Here is a 19,934-nt window from a genome sequence, read left to right as displayed (position 1 = left end):
GATGGAAATAGGCAGAAATCAAAATATCTATGTTTGAAATGTCACCCATGCCCTCATGCCATCCTCAAACCCTAAAGGACTAATCCTTCCACTTTGCTCAACTCCCTGCTTTCACATTATCACTTCCATTTTCTAGTGGCTTCTCCTTTGCTTTCAAACACATAGTGTCTTCCCATCTTGAAAAAGGGTTTTGCTTAAGTCCATTCTTAGTTCTCATTTCCTCTTCTTTGTGAAACTTGTCTGACTACGGTTCTACACTCATTGTCTTCATTGCCTTATCAATTGATCCTTCTTTAGCTGGCTGCAATCTGCTAATATTGCCCAAGATCACAAATTACCTCAGGTCCCTTCCTCAGGCAGTTGGGCAGTCACCCTTTCTCTTTAATCTCTTTCCTCCCACACATGGCGCTGTGGGTCGCCCTCTGTGGTGATGGGAAGAGCATGGGATTTGAGTAAAGACAAATATGAGTAAATCAGCTGAGTGACTTGAAGCAAATTACTTAGCCTTTGAGCCTCTGCTTCTTTATCTTTAGCGTGAGAATAATATCACTGACTTCACAGGTTTGTTATAAGGATTAAAAGTTATCATTTAGACAAAGTACCTAGTACTGTGTCTAGCACATGCACAGTATGTATTTGGTAACTGTTAGTTCTCCTTTCGTGATTAACATTTTCCTCTATCCAGATTCTCTTCCCATCTCACTCACATTTCCTCCTGCTACTCTTTCTAATTACAATTGTTCCCCAAATCTCGTCACTGGACGTTCTTTTCTCCCTGCTCTTCCCAGCAAAAGATGCGTCCATTCTCGTGCCTTCAACCATTGCTTCTTTGGAGACCATTCCCAAATCCATTTGTATAGTTCCTTTTTTCAACCTCAGCTTCAACCCTATTTTTTAAAACTCTTTCCTGAGCATTTCCACTTGTATGTCCTATAATTCATTTAAATCCAGAATGTATTGAAAAAGATCTTCATCTTGTGTTTTTATATGAACTCTAATTATATAGAAGCCATTGATTTTTTTTATATAAGCTAAGGCATTGTTAAATGGTCATACTGTAACCAATGAAGTTTTGTGAAACCCTTCCTCTACCAAGGAGAAAAAGAGGGAGACTCGACTGTGTGAATCATAGTAAAATGCTCCAGAAGTATGTGACGCTTATAGGTTAGGCCTAAAAGGGCTAGATATTTGCCAGAAATAAGGCATCAATCATCACTGCCTCAAATTCATCTCTGAACTGAGTAGGTTTCTCAGACTGGATATTAAAACCATATGAGAGACTAACAGATTTGGTGGCGCTAAATAGAAAAAAAAAACAAAAAAACAGCTGTCATTTTAGAAGAATTGGTAACTTCTTTTGAATGAAGATACACAACTCCCTGGAGAAGTGTCTGTTAAATTGTGCTAGCCTATCTGGGTCTAGATATAGAGAAATGTACGATTTAGTTTCTCACAGGCCAAATTTCTATTGTCTTTTATCTAGCCTGATAACACTTATTGCCTAGCCCCTGTAGAAATTTGAGGGGTTTTTTTGAAAAAGAGAATTTGGAATATGATAAAGTCCTTTGCTACTGGGATTCCCAGAATCAAAAGCCCATCTTTTGGAAATGAGTAATTTTATCCCATTTGTATTTTCTCTATTGATTTCCTTTTAGTTTTCCCTCCAATTGTTAATAAATTTTCTTTTGAAAGTATAAGCCCTTATAAAGCATTATAAAAGGAAGATAGAAAGAGGCCTTTTTATACATTCCTGGGTCAAAATTAAGAGAAGTGGTGATCCTTGGTAGCAGGGCTCAATGGTGACTACTGGAATCACAGCAAGGATACCCCAAAGGGAAGGCAAAATTCAGAAGAAATATAGTTGAGAAACACATGCAGCCATCCCTTCCTCCCTGAAGATTTTCATTCCAGAGCTCAAATACTGGTGGATTTGTGTTTTAAATAAGGAAAACCATTCCTTTATATGCCCAAGATTAGATTTAATTGAGCCCCACCCATGATTTTCCTAGTCTGTCAATGGCACCACTATTCTTCAGATCACACAGGCATACCACTGACAGCCTAATCTTCCTAAAAGATCACTTTCATATGTCAATTCTGCAGTCAAAACTTTCAATGGTTTCCCACTATCTACAACAGTAATTAGTAACTACAAGAAGGAAGTGCCCCATCTCCTCCCTAGGAGATGCGCCTCTGTTTGAGAATCACTGCTTTTTAATAACTGGAGTGAAATGGACAAATAAATGAATTACTGGCAGAAAACAGCTGAAAAACATTTACCTCAGAATAAAGCACCAATCTTCTGGGCCAGCATTTAAGCGCTCCCCCACCCCCACCCCAGCCTGGCCTCGAGTTATCTTGCTAACCTTATTTTCTACCAATCCTCACCCTCTTTTACTCTTATTTTATATCTTTCGCCCACATACTTTCTACCTAAATTGCCTCCAAATATTTCCCTAGCAAAACTGCAAGGAAAAAAAACTAATTAAGTCCAGTTCAAGACCTGCCTTTTACAGGAGGCTTTTTCCAATCACTCCGCCACAGTGGCCCTTATTATCTCTCACTCATTAAGCACAGTGAGCTCTTTGATGACAATATTATCATACCTTATATGCTCACAGAATCCGGCATGGTGCACATGAACTATACTGAATCCCAGAAGTATGAATTAACTGCAAGTTTCTCTGGATCAGACAACGGACACACACAATGGGTAGGGAGGACATTCTCATGCATCTAGACTTGTCCTTCTGTAGGATGCCCATGACAGATACCAACAAAACGTGCTCAGAATCCTGCGTCTTCCTCTACATATCAAACATCGGGTGGATGGCACTGGAGCAGCCCTTCTAATGATGCAAGTAGAGCCCAGAGAAAGACTGAGGAAAGAAGAAACTTAATAACTTACTTTTGGCCCTGACTAATGTTCTTTCCAGGATTTTGTTAAGTTCTTATTCCTTTGCTTTTTGAGCTACTTAATTTCTAAACTGGGTCTAAAAAAGAGGTTCTATAGAAAATTTTCTCCATTAAAAAAAAAGTGAGAGATTGAAGGTTTATACTTCGTTACAAAGTTGGGACTAAGTGTCAAAGAAATAAGGCAGGTAATAGAATGGCAATCTAACTGTGGTCATCTCCTTAGGCTATTCATCTATTACTGTAGGGCTGTCTGAGTCTCAAGCTACCATCAAGTGATAACTTGATAACCTACTCATAAGACAGAGAAAATATAAAGGAATGGGAAGCTATGATTGCTTCATCCATTCAACAAATATTTATTGAGTGCCTGCTGTGTGTAGAGGCACTGTTCTAGGCACTTTGGATAAATCAGTGCACAAAACATTTAACCTTGTCTTTGGTGAGCTTACACATTCTAGCAGGGGGTAGACAGACCATAAACAATAAGCATAATAAAATAAGTAAATGTTACGGTAATATGTTGGAAAATAAGCACTATGGAAAAAATGAATAGTAGAGCATGATAAAGTGAAATGGGACTGCCAGGTGTGCTTTGACAAGAATGTGGCTTACAATTTTAAAAAGGATAGTCAGGGTGAACTCCATTGAGAAGGAGACATTTGAAAAAGACATTATTATAGTCCATGTAGATATGTCTACAATTAATTTTTTTGACATACCTCCCCTTAAGAGGTAGAGCTTAATTATCCTCCCCTTGACTATGGCCCAGACTCAGTGACTCACTCTAATAAAGAGACTACAGCATGGGATGTCACTTCTTAGATTAGGTTATAAAAAGACTGCAGCTTCCATTCTGGTCTTGGTCTTGGTGTCTCAGCGATTACTGGCTCTGGAAAAAGCCCTATGTGAGCAGCCCTTTGGAGAGGCCACATGGCAAGAAAATGATGCCTCCTGCCAACAGCCACGTGAGAGAGCTTGGAATTCTCCAGCCCCTTACGATGACTGTATTTCCAGCCAACATCTTGACTGCAATTTCATGGGAGACCCTGAGCCAGGATCAACCAGCTTAGCTGCTTCCAGATTCATGACCCTCAAAAACTGTGTGAGATACTAGATGCTTGCTGTTTTAAGCCAGTAGTTCTGGAATAATTTGTTATACAGCACTAGATAACTAATACAGACATAAAGGAGGTGAGGGAGCTGGTCACATAAATTTCTGAAGAAAGACCATTCCAGGCAGGGAGAACAGACAGCGTAAAGGCCTAAAGGCAGGTGATGTTTAGAGTGTTAGAGAAACATTGAGAGGCCCATGTGCCTGCAGTGAGTGAGTGAAGGAGAAAGTAGGAGGAGGTGAGGTCAGAAAGGTAATGAAGTCCAGATCATGAAGGGTTTTGTAGGCCATCAAAGACCTTTGGGCTGTAAGCGAAATGTGAAGCTAGTTAAGTGCTTTAAGCAGGAGAGTAGCATGATGTGATGTATGCTTTAATAAGATCACTTTGTTGGTAATAGGCCAGAGGGGACAGGGTTGGCAGCAGGGATACCAGTAAGGAAGCTATTGTAAAAATGCAGGGAAGAGACGACAGTGGCTCAGATGAGAGCAGCAGAGGAGGTACAGGGGACTGTGGGAATAGCAAGAATGTACCTATGCTTGGAAGAGGGAGAGCGGGCTGAGGAAAGGGAAAACTGTCATGGAAAACTCACAAAAGAGATGATGCCTAAGTGGAGTTGGGAAAATCGAATAGGAGTTTGTTATGAGGACAAGAAAGAATACCAGGCAAATAGGTCACAAGCCATTATTGGCAGGAAGCTGTCAATAATTCAGTATGATGAAATTGTGGGGTGCAATGGGTGAACGACAAGGGATTAGGCTGAAGAGGTCAGCAAGACCAGATTATGAATGACCTTGTGTGACACGCAAGGAGTTTTGCACTTTATCCTATAGGCAATTGAGAACCACTGAAGGACTTTAAACAAGCGAGTGACATAATCAGGTTTCTGTTTCAAAGAGATCACTCTGACATAACTGCAAGTTCAATGGGAGGGGAATAAGTATTGACTAGGAGACAAGTTAGGAGGCTGATCCATGGTCAAACCAAAAATGGAGTGGGTGTGGCAAACCCAAGGCAATGGGAGCTGGAATAAAGAAAAACAGCAGATTCAAAAGACAGCTGACAAGGTAGGCTTTGGAAGGAAGGACAAAGAGAAAGGTGAGTAACTCCCAAGTATCTAGCCTAGAAAACTGAATGAATTCCTCAAGATGAGGTGTATAAGAAGAGAAATAGGTTTGGGGGAATAGATTAATTTTGGACATGTTGCATGTGGGACATCCAAATGGAAATGTCAAATAAATTCCTCAAGATGAGGTGTATAAGAAGAGAAATAGATTTGGGGGAATAGATTATTAATTTTGGACATGTTGCATGTGGGACATCCAAGTGGAAATGTCAAATCTGTAGGAAGAAATATGGATCTGAAACATAATGGAGATATAAACTCAGTGGTGTACTAGTGACAGCTGAAACTGGGGTCTGGATGACATAACTCAGAGAGTGGAGGGTGAGAGGATCAAGGACACAATTCTAGGTAAAGCCGGCCAAGGAAACCAAGTAGAAGCTGTATGTGAATGAACCTAACAGGACAACCATTTCCAGATTAAAGAACTCCGCATCTTCCCCAGGGGTCTTTGATATAACCTCTAGCTTCCTAAGAGCAGCAATAAATATCTTCACAACTTAAAGTATCTGCTCTAGAATCAGGCTGCAACCAGACAGGGGATGAAGATAGTAACCAAAACTAGACAGGACACAAAGGCCATGGCTATTTAGGATGCTGAGTCAAATCAATGTTAACTGTAGTTATATAACTAAAACGATATAATAGAAATTGTTTAAAGTATTATACTGAACAGATTACTGTAAGTCTTACAAGGCATTCAGAATGCCACAAAAGAAGTTATTGCTATGCTGAATACTCTCCTCTGAAGACAGAGAAGACGAGAACTGCAAAATCTCTATCTCTGTTAAGGTCCCCCTCCCTAAGGAAGCCAATTTCATGCAACTGCCCAGGTTTTGGTATCAAGGGCTGATTCCTAGCCAGGGGTTGCCAGCTGCAGAGGGCGGGGCTCTATTTTGGGCTGCCTCTGTCCCCGAGCCTGGCCGAGTCTGGTTTGAGCAGCATGCAGCCCCAGTGACTCACACACCCATGCAAACCGCCTGTGGCTCAGTGGCCTGGCCTCGGAATGCCAGCCTTAGGCCAGCTCCCTCCTCACCCCATTACACTGGGATAAATAAATAAAGAGCTCCGCCAGCAGCCGCACAGCCTGATGGCAACCAGATGGAGAGAGAGAAGCATGGACAGGGCCAGGGGAAGAAACTCCCTCCAGTGGACTAGACTGAGAGTGGGCTGTGCCAGCCCAACCATTCTAAAGTTCCCCTTTAACATAGTTCCTACTGCCATGCAATAATAGTCTCCAAGCCCTGGATTCATCTTCCACTCCGAAAGGTGTCTTTCAGGCCCTAGTCCCAGGAAATGCGCTATATAGGGCTCTTGCCCTCTATGAGGATCATGCCAGCGACCAACCCACCCAGCTGACTTCTATCAACATTGCCAGTATTCTCCCTCTGGTTAGGCCACCATCAGCTGGCCCCCTTGGGCTCCTTGGAAATAAGAAATCAGAGGCTCTTGGGGGAAAGGAGAAAAAAGGAATAAATATGGAGAAGTAACCCCCTGTTCAATCCTTAAATATTTTTCCTGGCCTTAGTATCTTAGAAACCTCCCTATCCTACTGCCCTCTGCCCTATGTCTATGGCCTCTCGCCTAGCAACAGTCCCAATGAGAACTAGGAAAAACAGACCCCAAGCAATGACCGCATGGCCCTCTGACAGCAGTCCTGGCCCCCCTGCACCTTCATCCCGAGCTCTCTGTCTCTGGTTTGTTTATCTTTCTATGTTGCTTATTTTGATGGCACATCCTTTCAGCTCAGTCTTAAGTGACCCCATGACCCTTCTGTGTCCTGTTTGTAGGACCCTAGGTAAGCAGAGTAACAGAAAAGATGCAGCAGCCATAAGAAATTCTGCAGTCCCATTAGAAAACCTTTCAGTTCTAGCAGCCATGCAGGACATTCAGCGATCACAGAGGTCACAAGAATTCCACATTATCCTAGCCCTTACCTCTCCTCTAATTGGTGTGTACAATCAAAGTGTCAAAACAAAGTAGGGATAACCCTAGAGAAAAAATGTAGGAGGTCCTAAACATACAGCAGCTACAGCTATGTGACCTTGGGCAAGTCACTTAACCTGAGGCCCGATTTCTTTATAAAATGGAAAACTACAACTACCTATCTCTCAGATCCTTTCCAGATATAATAAAATTATATGTGTCTATGTGGTTTGGATGTGGTCCACTCAGAACCTAGAGGACGAGTATTCTTGAAGTAGTTGGTTCCAAAACACCAATATCTTTCCTGAACTAGCACCTGGATTCTATACGTTTTCACATTTGATTCTGCAGGGTTGCCCCTGCCCCAATAGCAAGGAAGAGATGAACCTCTAATTTTACAAATGCGAAAATAGAGGCTCTGAGAGAAGTGATTTATCCAAAGCTGCAAAATAACTGAAGACCCCAAATATAGGTCTAACAAGCAACAAACACTATATCCACAGGCCACACTTTTCATCAAATCCCCCGGTACAGATTTATCAACATATTCATCCACACACTTACTGAGAACTTACTAGTTCTAGGCATTATGTTCAGTGAAATACATTCAACACGGTCCTTGCCCTCAAGTAGTCCATAGATCAATGGAGAAAGACAGCCTTTCAGACATACAAACATATTACAAAGTTATAACTGGTAAAATAGAGGTACAAACCAAGGCATTATAGTTATAGGGAAGACATATTATCTTTATAAGGAGAGTCCTGAAAGATCTCTCAAAGAAGCTGAAGCTGGCATTTAAAATATTAATAGAAGTATACAAGGTAGATAAGGCCAGGGCATTTGGACATTCTAGATAAAGTAAAAAATATGTGCAAGGACATAAAGCCTAGAGAACAAGCATTTTTGGCAATTAAAAGTCATTCTATGTATTGTTGACACATAAAGTACGTAAAGAAAAATGTCAAGAAACCATGGTAGCCCTGTGCTTTTCACCTTCCTCCACTGTAGGATGTTGAAGGGGACTGGACAGGTATGTAGGCACTAGATCAGGAAGGCACCCCTCTGCTGGGCTAAGCACAAGCCTTGCGTTGTTTAACTAAGGGGCTGAGGAGGGGAACTAGTACCTCACATTTAGCCTACGTGAACCTCCTTAATAGCCAAACTTACAGACAGGGAAGCTAAGTCAAAGAATAATGGCCTAGGAAATCTCTTTCTGTTACAAGTCTAGGTTTAATGGTCCCTCGTTCCCTGTAAAGAATTGAAACCTATTCTACTTCAGGAATTAGCGATACATGCTTTCCTTCTTCTCCAGGGTTACAACTGCCTCAATAGATGGACTGAGAACTCAACTTGCACCTGTCGTTCTTAGTAGTAAGACCCCCGGCATTCAGAAGTCATTGCTCAGTCAATGCACAGAGGTAGAACAGAAGGTTCCGACTCAAAAACACCCACTTTATGCCTTGCCCTGTGAAAAGCACTAATTTCAAGTTCAAAAGGAATATGAGTTATAGTCCCTACCTATAAGGAGTTTACAAATTAGCCTAGAAGACAAGATAGAAATGTGAATAATCCATACATAACAATATTATAAATGCTTTATTTACTTACAAAATAAAGTACCAACTTGGGTAAAAGGTATAATTAGAAAATAGGGCAATAATAAAGCAGCTAAGGTACTAACTATAAAACCAACAAGTCCCAGAAGAGTTAGAGAAGGAGAAGATCAATATTGACTGGTATTATCAAAGGTCACTATTATTAATACTCCCCCTGTTTGGCATTTAATAGATGTTTCTTTTGGCCAAGCTCAATCCTTAGAAGGGAAACCTAAGCAGGAGCTTCTGACAGGCCACAATTATCTATTTCCCATTCATTCCTTTGCCAGTCCCCTTGTATAAACATTGTGATTTTCCACAACCTACTGTGCCCACAAGACAGTCCCCAAATGGTAGCCCTGTGCTTTTCACCTTCCTCTACTGCAGGATGTTGAAGGGGACTGGACAAGTAATAATGACTAGTCCCCTGCTCCACAATCCAGACCTGTGATCAGATCTCAACAAGCGAAAATTTAGTGACCGAACAACCAAGCTTTCTAAGGTTAGAGAATCCCGAGTGAAATTTCTAGGTGCTTTAACAGAGATGTTGTATAGATGTTAACCAGCCCACTTTCGCCTTTATGGTCTTTCCCCTTACTTTCCCCCACCGTCCCCATGCATACTTTAAGCTTCACCAGACTCTCCACAGGCAACTTTTTCAGAGAAAGGGCTTTCCAATCTTTTGCAAGCAACCTAACACCCAAACGCAAGTCACCACTCAGGCACCTGGAAAGAGGAAGTCAAGCAAAGTTGCACAAGGAGAAAGGAAATAAATACTCTACCTCTACCATAAATAGTTCCAAGAAGGAATTTTCTTCAAATGGCTCTGTCTTCAACCGATCTGTAATTAGAAGGGATAGAGAAAAGAAATGAGTCTTAGGACAAGCTTCCTACCTGTGAAATCGAAAGAAAAGAGTACACATATGCAATACCCAGAGGCACCTAGTCTAGAGGGAGCAGGGATGAGTACATGTGTAAACAGGAGAAGACGATTAGTAATAAATGACAGGTTCGGTGACAGCATGGGCTCTAGGAGTTTTTCCCAACACAAAGACAAAAGTCAAACTAAATTTTTATTCTGCACTTGGAGCTATGCAGCTTCTTAAAGTCCCAAGTTCATGTTTAACCTCGTATAATTTTGTATAGCTGTTGGTTCCTTTCCAAAGTCCTTCCTTGCCATTGCCTAGGGTGTGTCTGGACTCTGTTACAGTTTCTATTGGCCAACTGAGCACCAGCCAGGCACTCGAGGCAGAGAAGTGTCACCAAGCATCAAGTCTCCAGTTTTGGTCAGTACGCAGCACCCACCCTCAGGGAAGCACCTCTCTAATGCAAATGTGTCCCTTTTCTGGGACACATTTGATTATCTGTACCATTCCCCACCCAAAATCTCACAGAATGTCCTCTCACCTCGGCTCAACGTAGCCCCATTCTCCTGGTAGTCCTGGATCTCTAAATCCTTCATGTGAAGCAAGGTTGCTAGCTCCCGCACTTGGCACTGCAATGCCAGACTCATGCCCATCAGAGGACGAATCAAATGTTGGGAGACCTTTCATGGAAGAAATATCAATTAGCCAAAAGATGCTTAAAAATACTCCCTAAGACTGTATTAGGAACTAGAAAAAATACTAAAGAATAACTATTTTCATAGGAACTTATAGTTTCATAGGCAAGCAATCCATTTCCATGAATGTAAAAACACATATAATAGTTAAATACGTATATTAAGAAGTTCAGATTTTTTCTTTGTGGCACAGATCAAAGGATGGGAAGACTAAAGGAGAATATTCATGAATAGATAAGCTAGAGTTGTAATTTAAAGAGGAGGATGTGATAGAGCTGATAAGAGGAAAGAAAGTGTTAACTGAACTCTCATCAGAGACTGAGAGGCAAAAACAGAAGATCCAAGTTACTTTCAAGAAAGTGGGTGTGGGTGGCTACAACAGAGTATGCTAGCTGGAATATAACAGAAGACAAAAGTCCACAGAAAGTAGAGAGATTTCAAAGTCAAATTAGACCCAGACACTAATGAAGAGCCACTTCAGGGCTGACAATAGCCCAGAATGAGCCCAGAGTTTCAACTGTTCCCACAAACGCAGCAAAGGCTAAGGTCATTGTTGTAATAGAAGCAAGCCGGTCACCAAGAGACCAGCCTAGGAAGGAATCCACCCACACGCACAATTTGCTAACAAGAGGAAAGAAGGTCCCAAGCATAGACATACTGCACTGCAGCTACAATGATGTTCTCATATAATGTAAAGCTACATGAAATAATCATTTCATTCACCTATGCAAGGTGTCCATTAGCCTTCAAAAGATGAAAGCCTTAGCCAAAGAAAAGAACTAAAATCAATAATCTATTTGTGGCTCGGAGATGTTATCAGAGTTTCTTTCCCTTCCGCCAAGGAAATGAACTGAAGGAGGCCCTAAGAAGAAATGCCCTAGACCAGAGGTCAGCAAACTTTTTCTGTAAGCGCCAGAGGGTCAAAGTTTTCAGTTCTGTGGCCCATACAGCCCCTGCCGCAAAACTCAACTCTGCTGTTGTAGGATGAAAGCAGTCACAGACAACATGTAAGAAATGAGAGTGGCTGGGTTCCAAAAAACTTTACAAAAATAGGCAGCAAGCCAGAGTTGGTCTGCTGTCCATAGTACACCAACCCTGGCCCTAGATCTAAAAGAGAGAACTTTTAGACAAGATACCCCACAGGTTTGAGGTGAGGAAATGATACTGGAGTGTCCTACGAAATGTGCAAGCCAGACTCATCTCGATCAGGATCACAAGTCTGAACTCTTCAGACTTTTGTGTTTTCATTTTCCATTCATTTTCTAGTAAAGCTGAGTACTAAAAACTCCAATTGTATTGTGGCTCAAACTGAGAGGAAAGGACTTTTTTCTACATTGCTCTAATGGTGAGGGTAGGGTGGGGTTAGGGGTTAGTGGTAGCAGCTTTTGTACCAGCACCGGGACCCAAGAAATATAGGGGTACTGGAGCAAAGTGAAATCAAGTCCAGTTGTAGATACCAGTCACCTCTACCCATCACACAGCACATCCCAACCGGGTACTGTCTTCCAGCTCAGATCCTTAATATAAACTCAAGCCTCCAGGAACTACTGTTCAGATGTGGCCGTAGTTCTGCTTTGGGAAAATTTATCTACTCAAGACTCATGCCTCTTTCCTAGGAATTGTTTTTGGTGACTTTGTTCCTGTTCAAGGTGGATTAGGAGGGAAAACAGGTGAATACTTGTATAAAAGCAAGTCAATGTTTGGTAGGTTGCATTTTAAAGTAATGTACTTGCTAACCAAGCAGCATCACCATCCATTTGGTGACAGCCCCCCAATAACAGAAACTCCTAAAGTTAATTAACCAGCCTCTCTCTAGGAGGCCACCTTAATAGCAATTTCCTTGAGTGGTAGTAAATGTAACAACATGAAATACAATGAGAAGCAGTTTTTAATAAGTGCCATGTCTAATTAAATATGGTAATGCCATACCAGACACCTGAAATTATCCATCGGACTCCAATGTCTATACAACAAAGAAAAAAAAAAAAAAAGCTTTTTATCAGTAAATATTTTAACTTCTAAAATATTTCATAGGATTGGGTAACATCACTCTGAATCATTGGGGTATAACTCACTTCAAAGTTAAGATGAACACTAACTTAGATCAGTTAATTAGAACAAGGCATTGTGGCTAAAGGAAGAGATTTCAAAGCAAATCCACAGACACTACAAGAAAAAATCTTGAAGTGCTTTAGGAAGTTAAGGACACATCTACCCACTCCTTCATTTACAGACAGCAATATATGGAGATGCAGTTCAACGAGTCAATTCAACAAACATCTATGGTGTGCCTAATACATGCTCTGACCCTCTGGGGCCTCTGCCCTCAAAAAGCTCGAGTTGAGGAGGTCAGGAAATACAGTATCTATAGAAGCAGGAATTGGCAGTCTTCTCCAGAGGAAAAGCTTTTCATAATTTCCTATAATATCTTCAGATTTCCTATAGAAATGTTCACAAGTCATAGGCAGGAGAGTAGAATGGCGGTTATCGATCCCACGATGAATCATGTCAGGTTTGGATATTGTGAAAAGGGTAACAGACAAGGAATCAGGAGACCCAGATTCTAGTCCTGGCTCTCATAGTACCTATGTGTAAAAATGGCTTAGTCCTAATCTTCTCTAAAAAGAAAAATTATTGAGTTGGAATATTTGCTCTCACAGGCTCACTATCATGCTAAGAATAAGTAATATTACATATGTCCACTTAATCCTCACGACTCCACAGCAAGATTGTGATTGGTATCTCCACAGATGAAGAAAACGAGTCTCATAAAAATGCAGTAACTCATCCAAGGTAATACAAGCAGTCAAAGTGGCGGAGTTGTTACAAATTCAGGTCTGCTGGTTCCAAAGCCTATGTGTGTTCTTTGCTCTTTCTACCATAAAAAAAAAAAACCTTTGCGTGTGAGTCCTAGGAATTGTAAAACAGCCAAAGATGTGACAAGTTAAAAGCCAAAACATGGAATATCAAGAATTACGTCAGGAAAAATATATAGTAACAACAAAAAGAATTACATTGGATACTGGAAAAATACATGGTGGGAAGAAGGAGATGAAGAGAAGTTGGCCGGAGGTGGAAATGGGCTCAGTGTTAGAAAGCAGAGTCCTGAAGCTTCATAATATCCTGCAGAGACTTAAGAACTATTAAATTATTAATGAGAATACATTATGTTGCAGAAGGTGTGGGACAGTTGCTCTCCTACTCTCCTGAATGACCAGTAGGAGTTAAACTACATAATCTCTCTGCCAGACAATTTGGCATTACATTAGCAAGATTAAAAATGCAAATATACCTTGATTCAGATATTCCGCTTCTAGGAATTTACCCACACATTTACACATAGAAAAAATAAATACAAAGATATTCACTATCTATAGCAAAAGAATGGAAACAACTTAAGTGTCTACTAGTTGCATATCAATTAAATACATGCCGATATATTTATTAAATAAAATGCTATATTGCCATTAAAAATATTAAGGTAGGTCTTTTAAATGTATTGCCATGAATGATTTCTAGGTTCTATAATTAAGTGAAAAAAGCAAGGAACTGAACAGTGTGAATAGCATGTTGCCATTTGCAAAGATACATACATATATCCAGATATAAATCTGATTATACAAGTATATACATACATACGTATATACATACATCCATCTATACATACCTGTATATTAGCTTTAAGAATTTGCAAGAAGCTTATATAAGTAGTTGCTTTAGAGAAGGAAAATAAAAGGCTAGAAAAGGCGATAGAAAGACCTATTTCTTCACTGTATACCCTTAAATGCTGTCTGAAACGTTTCCCTTTTGCATGAATTGCTCATTCAAAAAATAAATTAAATAAAAAGTATCACAAGAATGAGTAATAAACAAAAATTATGACTGCGTGACCTCATAGATACACACACAAGCCTGAAATAGTATCTACCTACATCCTTGCCAGTCCACTGGCTCTAACTTTTCCCCTATAAAGCTTCCTCGGGTTCAGGGATTTCCCTGGGATGGCATTCTTCTTGTTGTTGTAAAAAGAGACTTTTTTTTTTTTTACCTTAACACAAAATTGTTAATCAATTGTCCAATGCTCACTTCTCCCCACGGCCAACCAAGACGCGTTCCACTCTAAACACTGTTGCCTCTTTTCTTATTGTAGCTCCCCCAAAAGAGGAACTTACCTAGAATACCTATTTTTCTCTTTCTACATTATTTCAATGGTTATATCATCACGCAAGTGTTCTTTACCATATCCTTTAGAAAGAATAAACTATTAGAGCCCATCAGCCTCCAAAGAGAACTGCCTCCTCAATCTCACTACTCAGAGTTTCTAGGACCGTGTGATGCAAAATGGGACCAGTTATGACTTGGGCTTCCCAAAAGCAGTCCAAACGTTTTGGTCCTAGAACAAGCATTATTGAGGGAACAGTGCCCCCTGGTGTTGCTTAGAAAAAGTTACAGGAGTTTTGAACAAAATAGGTAAATTCTTTACATGAACCTTTTTGGCACCAGGGACCAGTGCTCCTATGCAAATCTAATAATGCCTGATGATCTGAAGTGAAGCTGGGTGATGATGCTACTGCTGGGAAGCGGCTGCAAATACAGGTGAAGCTTCACTCACCCACTGCTCACCTCCTGCTGTACAGCCCAGTTCCTAACAGGCCACGAACCCGAACCAGTCCACTGCCTGGGGTTTGAGGACCCCTGCTTTACATAAAGCAGGATGGAAAGTTTCACAAGAAATTCAATTAAAAGCAACAAATATGCATGACTATTATCTGCTAAGCACTTTTGATGGGCCTTAGAATTTCAGAGATGAAGGAGATGTAATTCTCCAAGCATTCAAGTCTAGCTTTACTGGGTTCCAGATCAAAAATAAACACCAAAGAACAGTTTCTCAAAAAGCACTTTGTCCCATCCACCCTACTGATGCCAAAGCACCACATCACCACTTAGAGACTAAAGAAGGGAGACAAGAAATGATGCCCACTTTTCAGATCCCTCTGCTGATAAACCTACACCCTTAGGCCTTGCATAGAAAACCCCATCTTCTAATGCTACTGACTGAAACAAGCTCTGGTTATACAGAAGTGTGGAAGCGACCAGCAGCAGTAACTCCTGCAAACTAATTCTTAATGTCCATTCTCAATTAATTTCTTAAAAAAAGTTCTTGGTGCCTAGAAAACTATGAGTAAGCAGAGAATATCATCCTTCTAGTCCCTGAAAATGGGCTCTTGAATCAGACCTACCCGAAAGTCAAATTTCAGCCCATTCATTTACAAGCTGGATGACTTTGGACAAATTACCCTTTAATATCTGTTTCCTACTCTGAAAAACAGGGAAAATGCTTATCTTGCAGGATAGTTATCTTGAGGATTAAATGACAACATAATGTTCAAAAAGGTACCTGCCACTGGTATATACTCTACACTGTTGCCAGAGTGATCCTGATAAATTACAAATTGGATCATGTTAAACTCCTGCTTAAATGCATCCCTGTTGCCTTTTGGATAAGCTCTAAACTCAGAGAATCCTTTAAGATTTAGCCACTGCTTGCCTCTTGCTCTCAACTCCTTGCAGTCATGAAGTTCCCCCACTGGTCCCACACTTAAACATCTCCACACCTCTCAAAATGCACTCTTGCCTAGAATGACCTCTTTATTTCCTCCCAATTAGTTCCTACTCATCTTCAAAACTCAGCCCAGAAACTATCTCTTCAAAAAGGTTTTTTGGATCCTTAATCATCCTGGGCTTACCTCAATCAAAGAATTTACCATACTTCACCCTGTTTCCTGTCTGTCTTCTCACTAGATTATGAACTCCAGGAATAGGCTACATAGTTTTAGATCTTGACACTGAACAACTGGCCCATAGTAGATGCTTAATAAATTTTATTCAACATTTGTTGAATAAATAATGAAACCCAATAAAAAGTGTAAACCCAAACTCTGCTCCCTTTGCAAGGAAAGGGTATACCAGCAAAAATCCTTTCTGCCTTCTGTCGAATCAAGAAAAGTTCTTTTCGGAGAATTTCAAATAGAGTTTATAAAATAATCAGAGCATCTAAAGCTTCACCTCAAAGCAGCTGGCAGTCCCCTTCCCAACCACATATTCGAATTGTACTTACCAGGGAAGGACTGGCCAGGATGCAGTGGAAATTCCAATAGAAGGGGAGACCAGAGAGCTCGCTCCGCACCCGTAGTATCAGTGTTTCTGCCTCACGATCACAGGAGAAGGTAGCTTTGCCAGGGCAAGCAATGCCCTTCAGCAATGGGCAAAGCAGATCACCCAAATGACAGAGAAAAGCCTCAGGGGGAGCAGTCAGGCGCTTGTTCAGCTCCTAAAAAGACAGCAGAGTCGTGCAGAGTGCAGGTGCTAGAAGGAAACCGACTCTTTCATAAGTAACAGCAAAGGAAAACTCTGGTTACCATGAAGACAGTGGACATTAGAGGAAGGGAAGGGAAGATAAAACAGCAGAACAGAAAAGAAAACAACAAAAATAAAAGAGATCAATGGCCTACTTCACAATTCTGCCTTTACTGTATGCAGTACAGAAACTCTCTCTCCTCTCTCTCTCCCTCTCTCTCTCTCTCTCTCTCTCACATACACACACACACACACACACTAAAAGATCCCAGGGCTATAGGCAGAAGTACAGGACATTAACTGGAATTGTCTCAACCTGATTCCACCATCTTTGGCAGCTGACAGGCCAGCAAGTTGGTTGATGTTAATGTCGCCTGACCTTCCCTAGGAAAGAAATTATATACACTACCACCCCACAGCAGTACTTCCCTTCACACTTACCTTGCCTCGCTGGCTGACTACACTAGTGTCCACCTGTTCATGCCACACTTCTTGAAGATCTGAAATCAGCAAGGCATAGCCCTGCTTGGTGATATAAGTCTTGGCCAAGAGGGAATTCTCAGGAAGCTGTAGCAACGCCCATGGTTGCATCAACAGACCCTGCTCCAGTTCCTCCATCTGCAGGAAGTCTTAATTTGCCAAAATGCCTCAGGGTACTATAGGCCTGGAGAAAGGGGGCACCATCAGACAGTTCTATATCAAATATGTCGAGAAAATTCCTAATAAAACAGAAGACATATATTTACTTTCTACCCCACTCACCCCTACCCCTCATTCCCCAACCTCCCCGACCCTAGTATATAACCAACTGAGCACCAATCTTAGTATCTCTTGATCACTAAAAACCTATTTAGAGTTTTGAGGAGTTTTTTTTTTTTCCATATTAAGGTCCTAGAGGGCATAAAATATCCCTTTCTTCTACAGTGTTTAAGCCTCAGCATACTAGCATTAGTATTTCTGCTTTCTAATAATATAACTTGATATGGAAATCTAATCTATTCTTGTTGCATTTTTATCATATTCCTAAAAGATATGTCAATGATATCCTTTCCCAGAACTTCTAGAAGAAACAGTTCTTGTCTTATAAAATATCATGTCATAAGGGTCATCGACAGAAAATTCAAATTATTTGATCATTATCTAAAAACAAAACTCTGGAAGCTCTCAGAATTTCAAATATATATATATTCTTTGAACATATATATATTCCTTAAATATGATGACAAATATAATATATAACTAATATAATAAAGTTATATGTATATATTCTCTAAGACGGATTCTTAATCTAGATTCTATTTGTGTGAATCCTCTAGAATTTAGGCAAAATTTGCGTGTATGTGTGTATACTCATTTGGGGAGAAGAGGTCCCCAGCTATAGTCAGATTTTCAAAAAAATCAATGACATATAAATAAAAAGCTAAACTCTGCGTCCAGAAGCAAACGGAAAAACTCAAATCCCATTTCAAGAAGAGCCTGAAAGACCAAGAAGTCATAAATACAAGGCACAGCACATCACAGAGGTAGAGACGATGAAAGAACCTCTACTTACTTCACTCATCTCCCACATTCTCAACCCAAGGAACTGCTTTCAATGATATCATGCCAGTTTTTCTACTTCGACAACTCAAATTTGTAGCCTTCACCTAGTTGATGTTCAGTAACTATGGATACTTAGAAGTCTGACTTTCCCCCTGGGTTAAAAAAAAAGGGGGGAGTATCATAATTTCCTTCATTATTTCAGTCTAAATACAAAGTGAAGTGGGGGACATCATAGAATATAAAGAAAATTCCTGGGATTTCATTAACAAGATTAACATGCTTCGTTCCTCCAGTCACATCCATCTCAGTCTAAGCCATTATTCTTCCAGTCATAAACTAGTTTTCGAAGTGCAGCCCTGTAGCATAACTTAATTTGTACAGTCACTAGATGGCTGAACTATAAATAGATATTGTGATTTTTATTTCCAACAGCCTCAAAATCTTATGTTTGGAAAATGGTATGTCAGTCACATTAACTACGTGCTGTTCCTACAGGGAAGAGAAGATCTTGAAATGATTAAGCTAGCCCTCACTGGACCAGAGTTCCACATTGCCAAAGGTCACAAATGCAAGTGAAGTCGTCAAGCCCTTCTCTCCCTAATAGGCGCTCACCAGGGTGTACTCGGAATCACCAAAATTGGGTTGATTATCCTAGCCAGAAAGCTCGGGACCCTCAAACTGTACGGTTTTCGTTTTGTTTTAGGAGTGGGGGGTTTAAAATATGGCCAGGGTCAACAGGCCCTATAAAAAGGTCTGAGACATTCAGCACCAGAACTAGGGTTAGTTAGCTGCTCCTACCACGCGCGTCCTAGTATGAAGTCTACTTCACATTTTTCTTTTTTCCTTCAAGACCACCTTTACCCTTCACGTTAACCAGATTCACCTGTTTGTTATTCTTGAATGAAGTCAGGGAGTGCAGAGGGCCAACAGGAGACCGGGGTCGCCTAAAAACCAGGTCTGCACCAAGCCCCGCCCCTCAGCCGTGAGCCCCTCCCTCTGCACAGGTCCTCCACCACCCCGCAGAAGACAGCAAGGCCTCAGCGACACTCCGGGCTGGGCCACGCCCCGTCCCTCTGGGAAGGGACGAACCCTCGTTCCCTTTATCACAGCCCCATCCAAGGATCCCCGCCTGGCCTCTAGTTGCCATCCGCCCTCACTAGAAGGGGCTTCGCGGTCCACCTTTCCATTTCTGTAGCACCGGCTGCACTGAGCCACGGCTCGGGACCTCCCAGGGGGTAACAAAGTCGACAAGTGGCTACTTTGTAGAACCAAGCAGCCCGCCAAAAGAAGAGCCTCACAGGGGTCGCCTCGCTGCCAGCAGGCGGGCTGCGCACGCGCGGCCCCCGCGGCCCCGCCCACGCCCAGAGGTCGGCCCCCGAATGCGCGCCGCGCCCATTTCTATGCTGCGGGGGCAAGTCCTGTTCCAGCGCCAGCCCGCAGGGCCTGCGCAACCTCCTGCTGCCCGGCCCCGGCCTAGGCTCTGGCCCCAATTCGAGCCCGATCCTCCTTACCGTGAGCGGCTGCGACAGCTCCCAACCTCCCCGCAGCAGGCCCGCCCGCGCAAATCGTAAGGCGTAGAGGCATTTCCCCCACGCGGCCCTCCACGGGGAGGCGGGACCTTGGGACACAGGGGCAGAGCCCGGATCTGACGTGGGCGGGGCTTTTGGGCTCGCTGAGCTGATTAAAGGAGCGCTGAGTCGGAAAGCCACCGCAGCCAGAACAGCAAGAAGAGGTTGGGCCACCTGGTAAAGAGGTGGAGGGGAGACGTCGCTCTTTAAAGTCACACTGGCCGAGTAGAAGGA

At 41.8% G+C, this 19,934-nt stretch overlaps 1 protein-coding gene across 8 annotated transcripts in view; it reads right to left on the bottom strand.

Annotated features, from left to right (window-relative positions):
- NHEJ1 (non-homologous end joining factor 1) overlaps positions 1–19,800 on the bottom strand; it is a 68,544-nt gene extending 48,744 nt beyond the window's left edge. Inside the window, exons 1-6 of one of the 8 annotated variants that reach the window (XM_015585366.2) lie at positions 19,644–19,773; positions 18,143–18,284; positions 17,032–17,309; positions 16,352–16,564; positions 10,080–10,218; positions 9,455–9,513 (exon numbers count right to left, since the gene is read on the bottom strand). In XM_015585366.2, the coding sequence (XP_015440852.1) occupies positions 9,455–9,513; positions 10,080–10,218; positions 16,352–16,564; positions 17,032–17,208 (588 nt within the window). In that variant the 5' untranslated portion in view covers positions 17,209–17,309; positions 18,143–18,284; positions 19,644–19,773. Of the gene's footprint in view, positions 1–9,454; positions 9,514–10,079; positions 10,219–16,351; positions 16,565–17,031; positions 17,310–18,142; positions 18,285–19,015; positions 19,173–19,311; positions 19,453–19,643 lie in introns of those variants that run through there. The other 7 variants (XM_015585368.2, XM_015585367.2, XM_015585365.2 and 4 more) reach the window with 7 other exon arrangements.
- Between the last annotated feature and the right edge of the window lie 134 nt (positions 19,801–19,934).

Source organism: Pteropus alecto, unplaced genomic scaffold (genome assembly GCF_000325575.1).
Source record: "Pteropus alecto unplaced genomic scaffold, ASM32557v1 scaffold110, whole genome shotgun sequence".
Taxonomy (NCBI): domain Eukaryota; kingdom Metazoa; phylum Chordata; class Mammalia; order Chiroptera; family Pteropodidae; genus Pteropus; species Pteropus alecto.
Note: the sequence above shows the minus strand (reverse complement) of the source record. Positions and strands in the feature narration are given on the sequence as shown.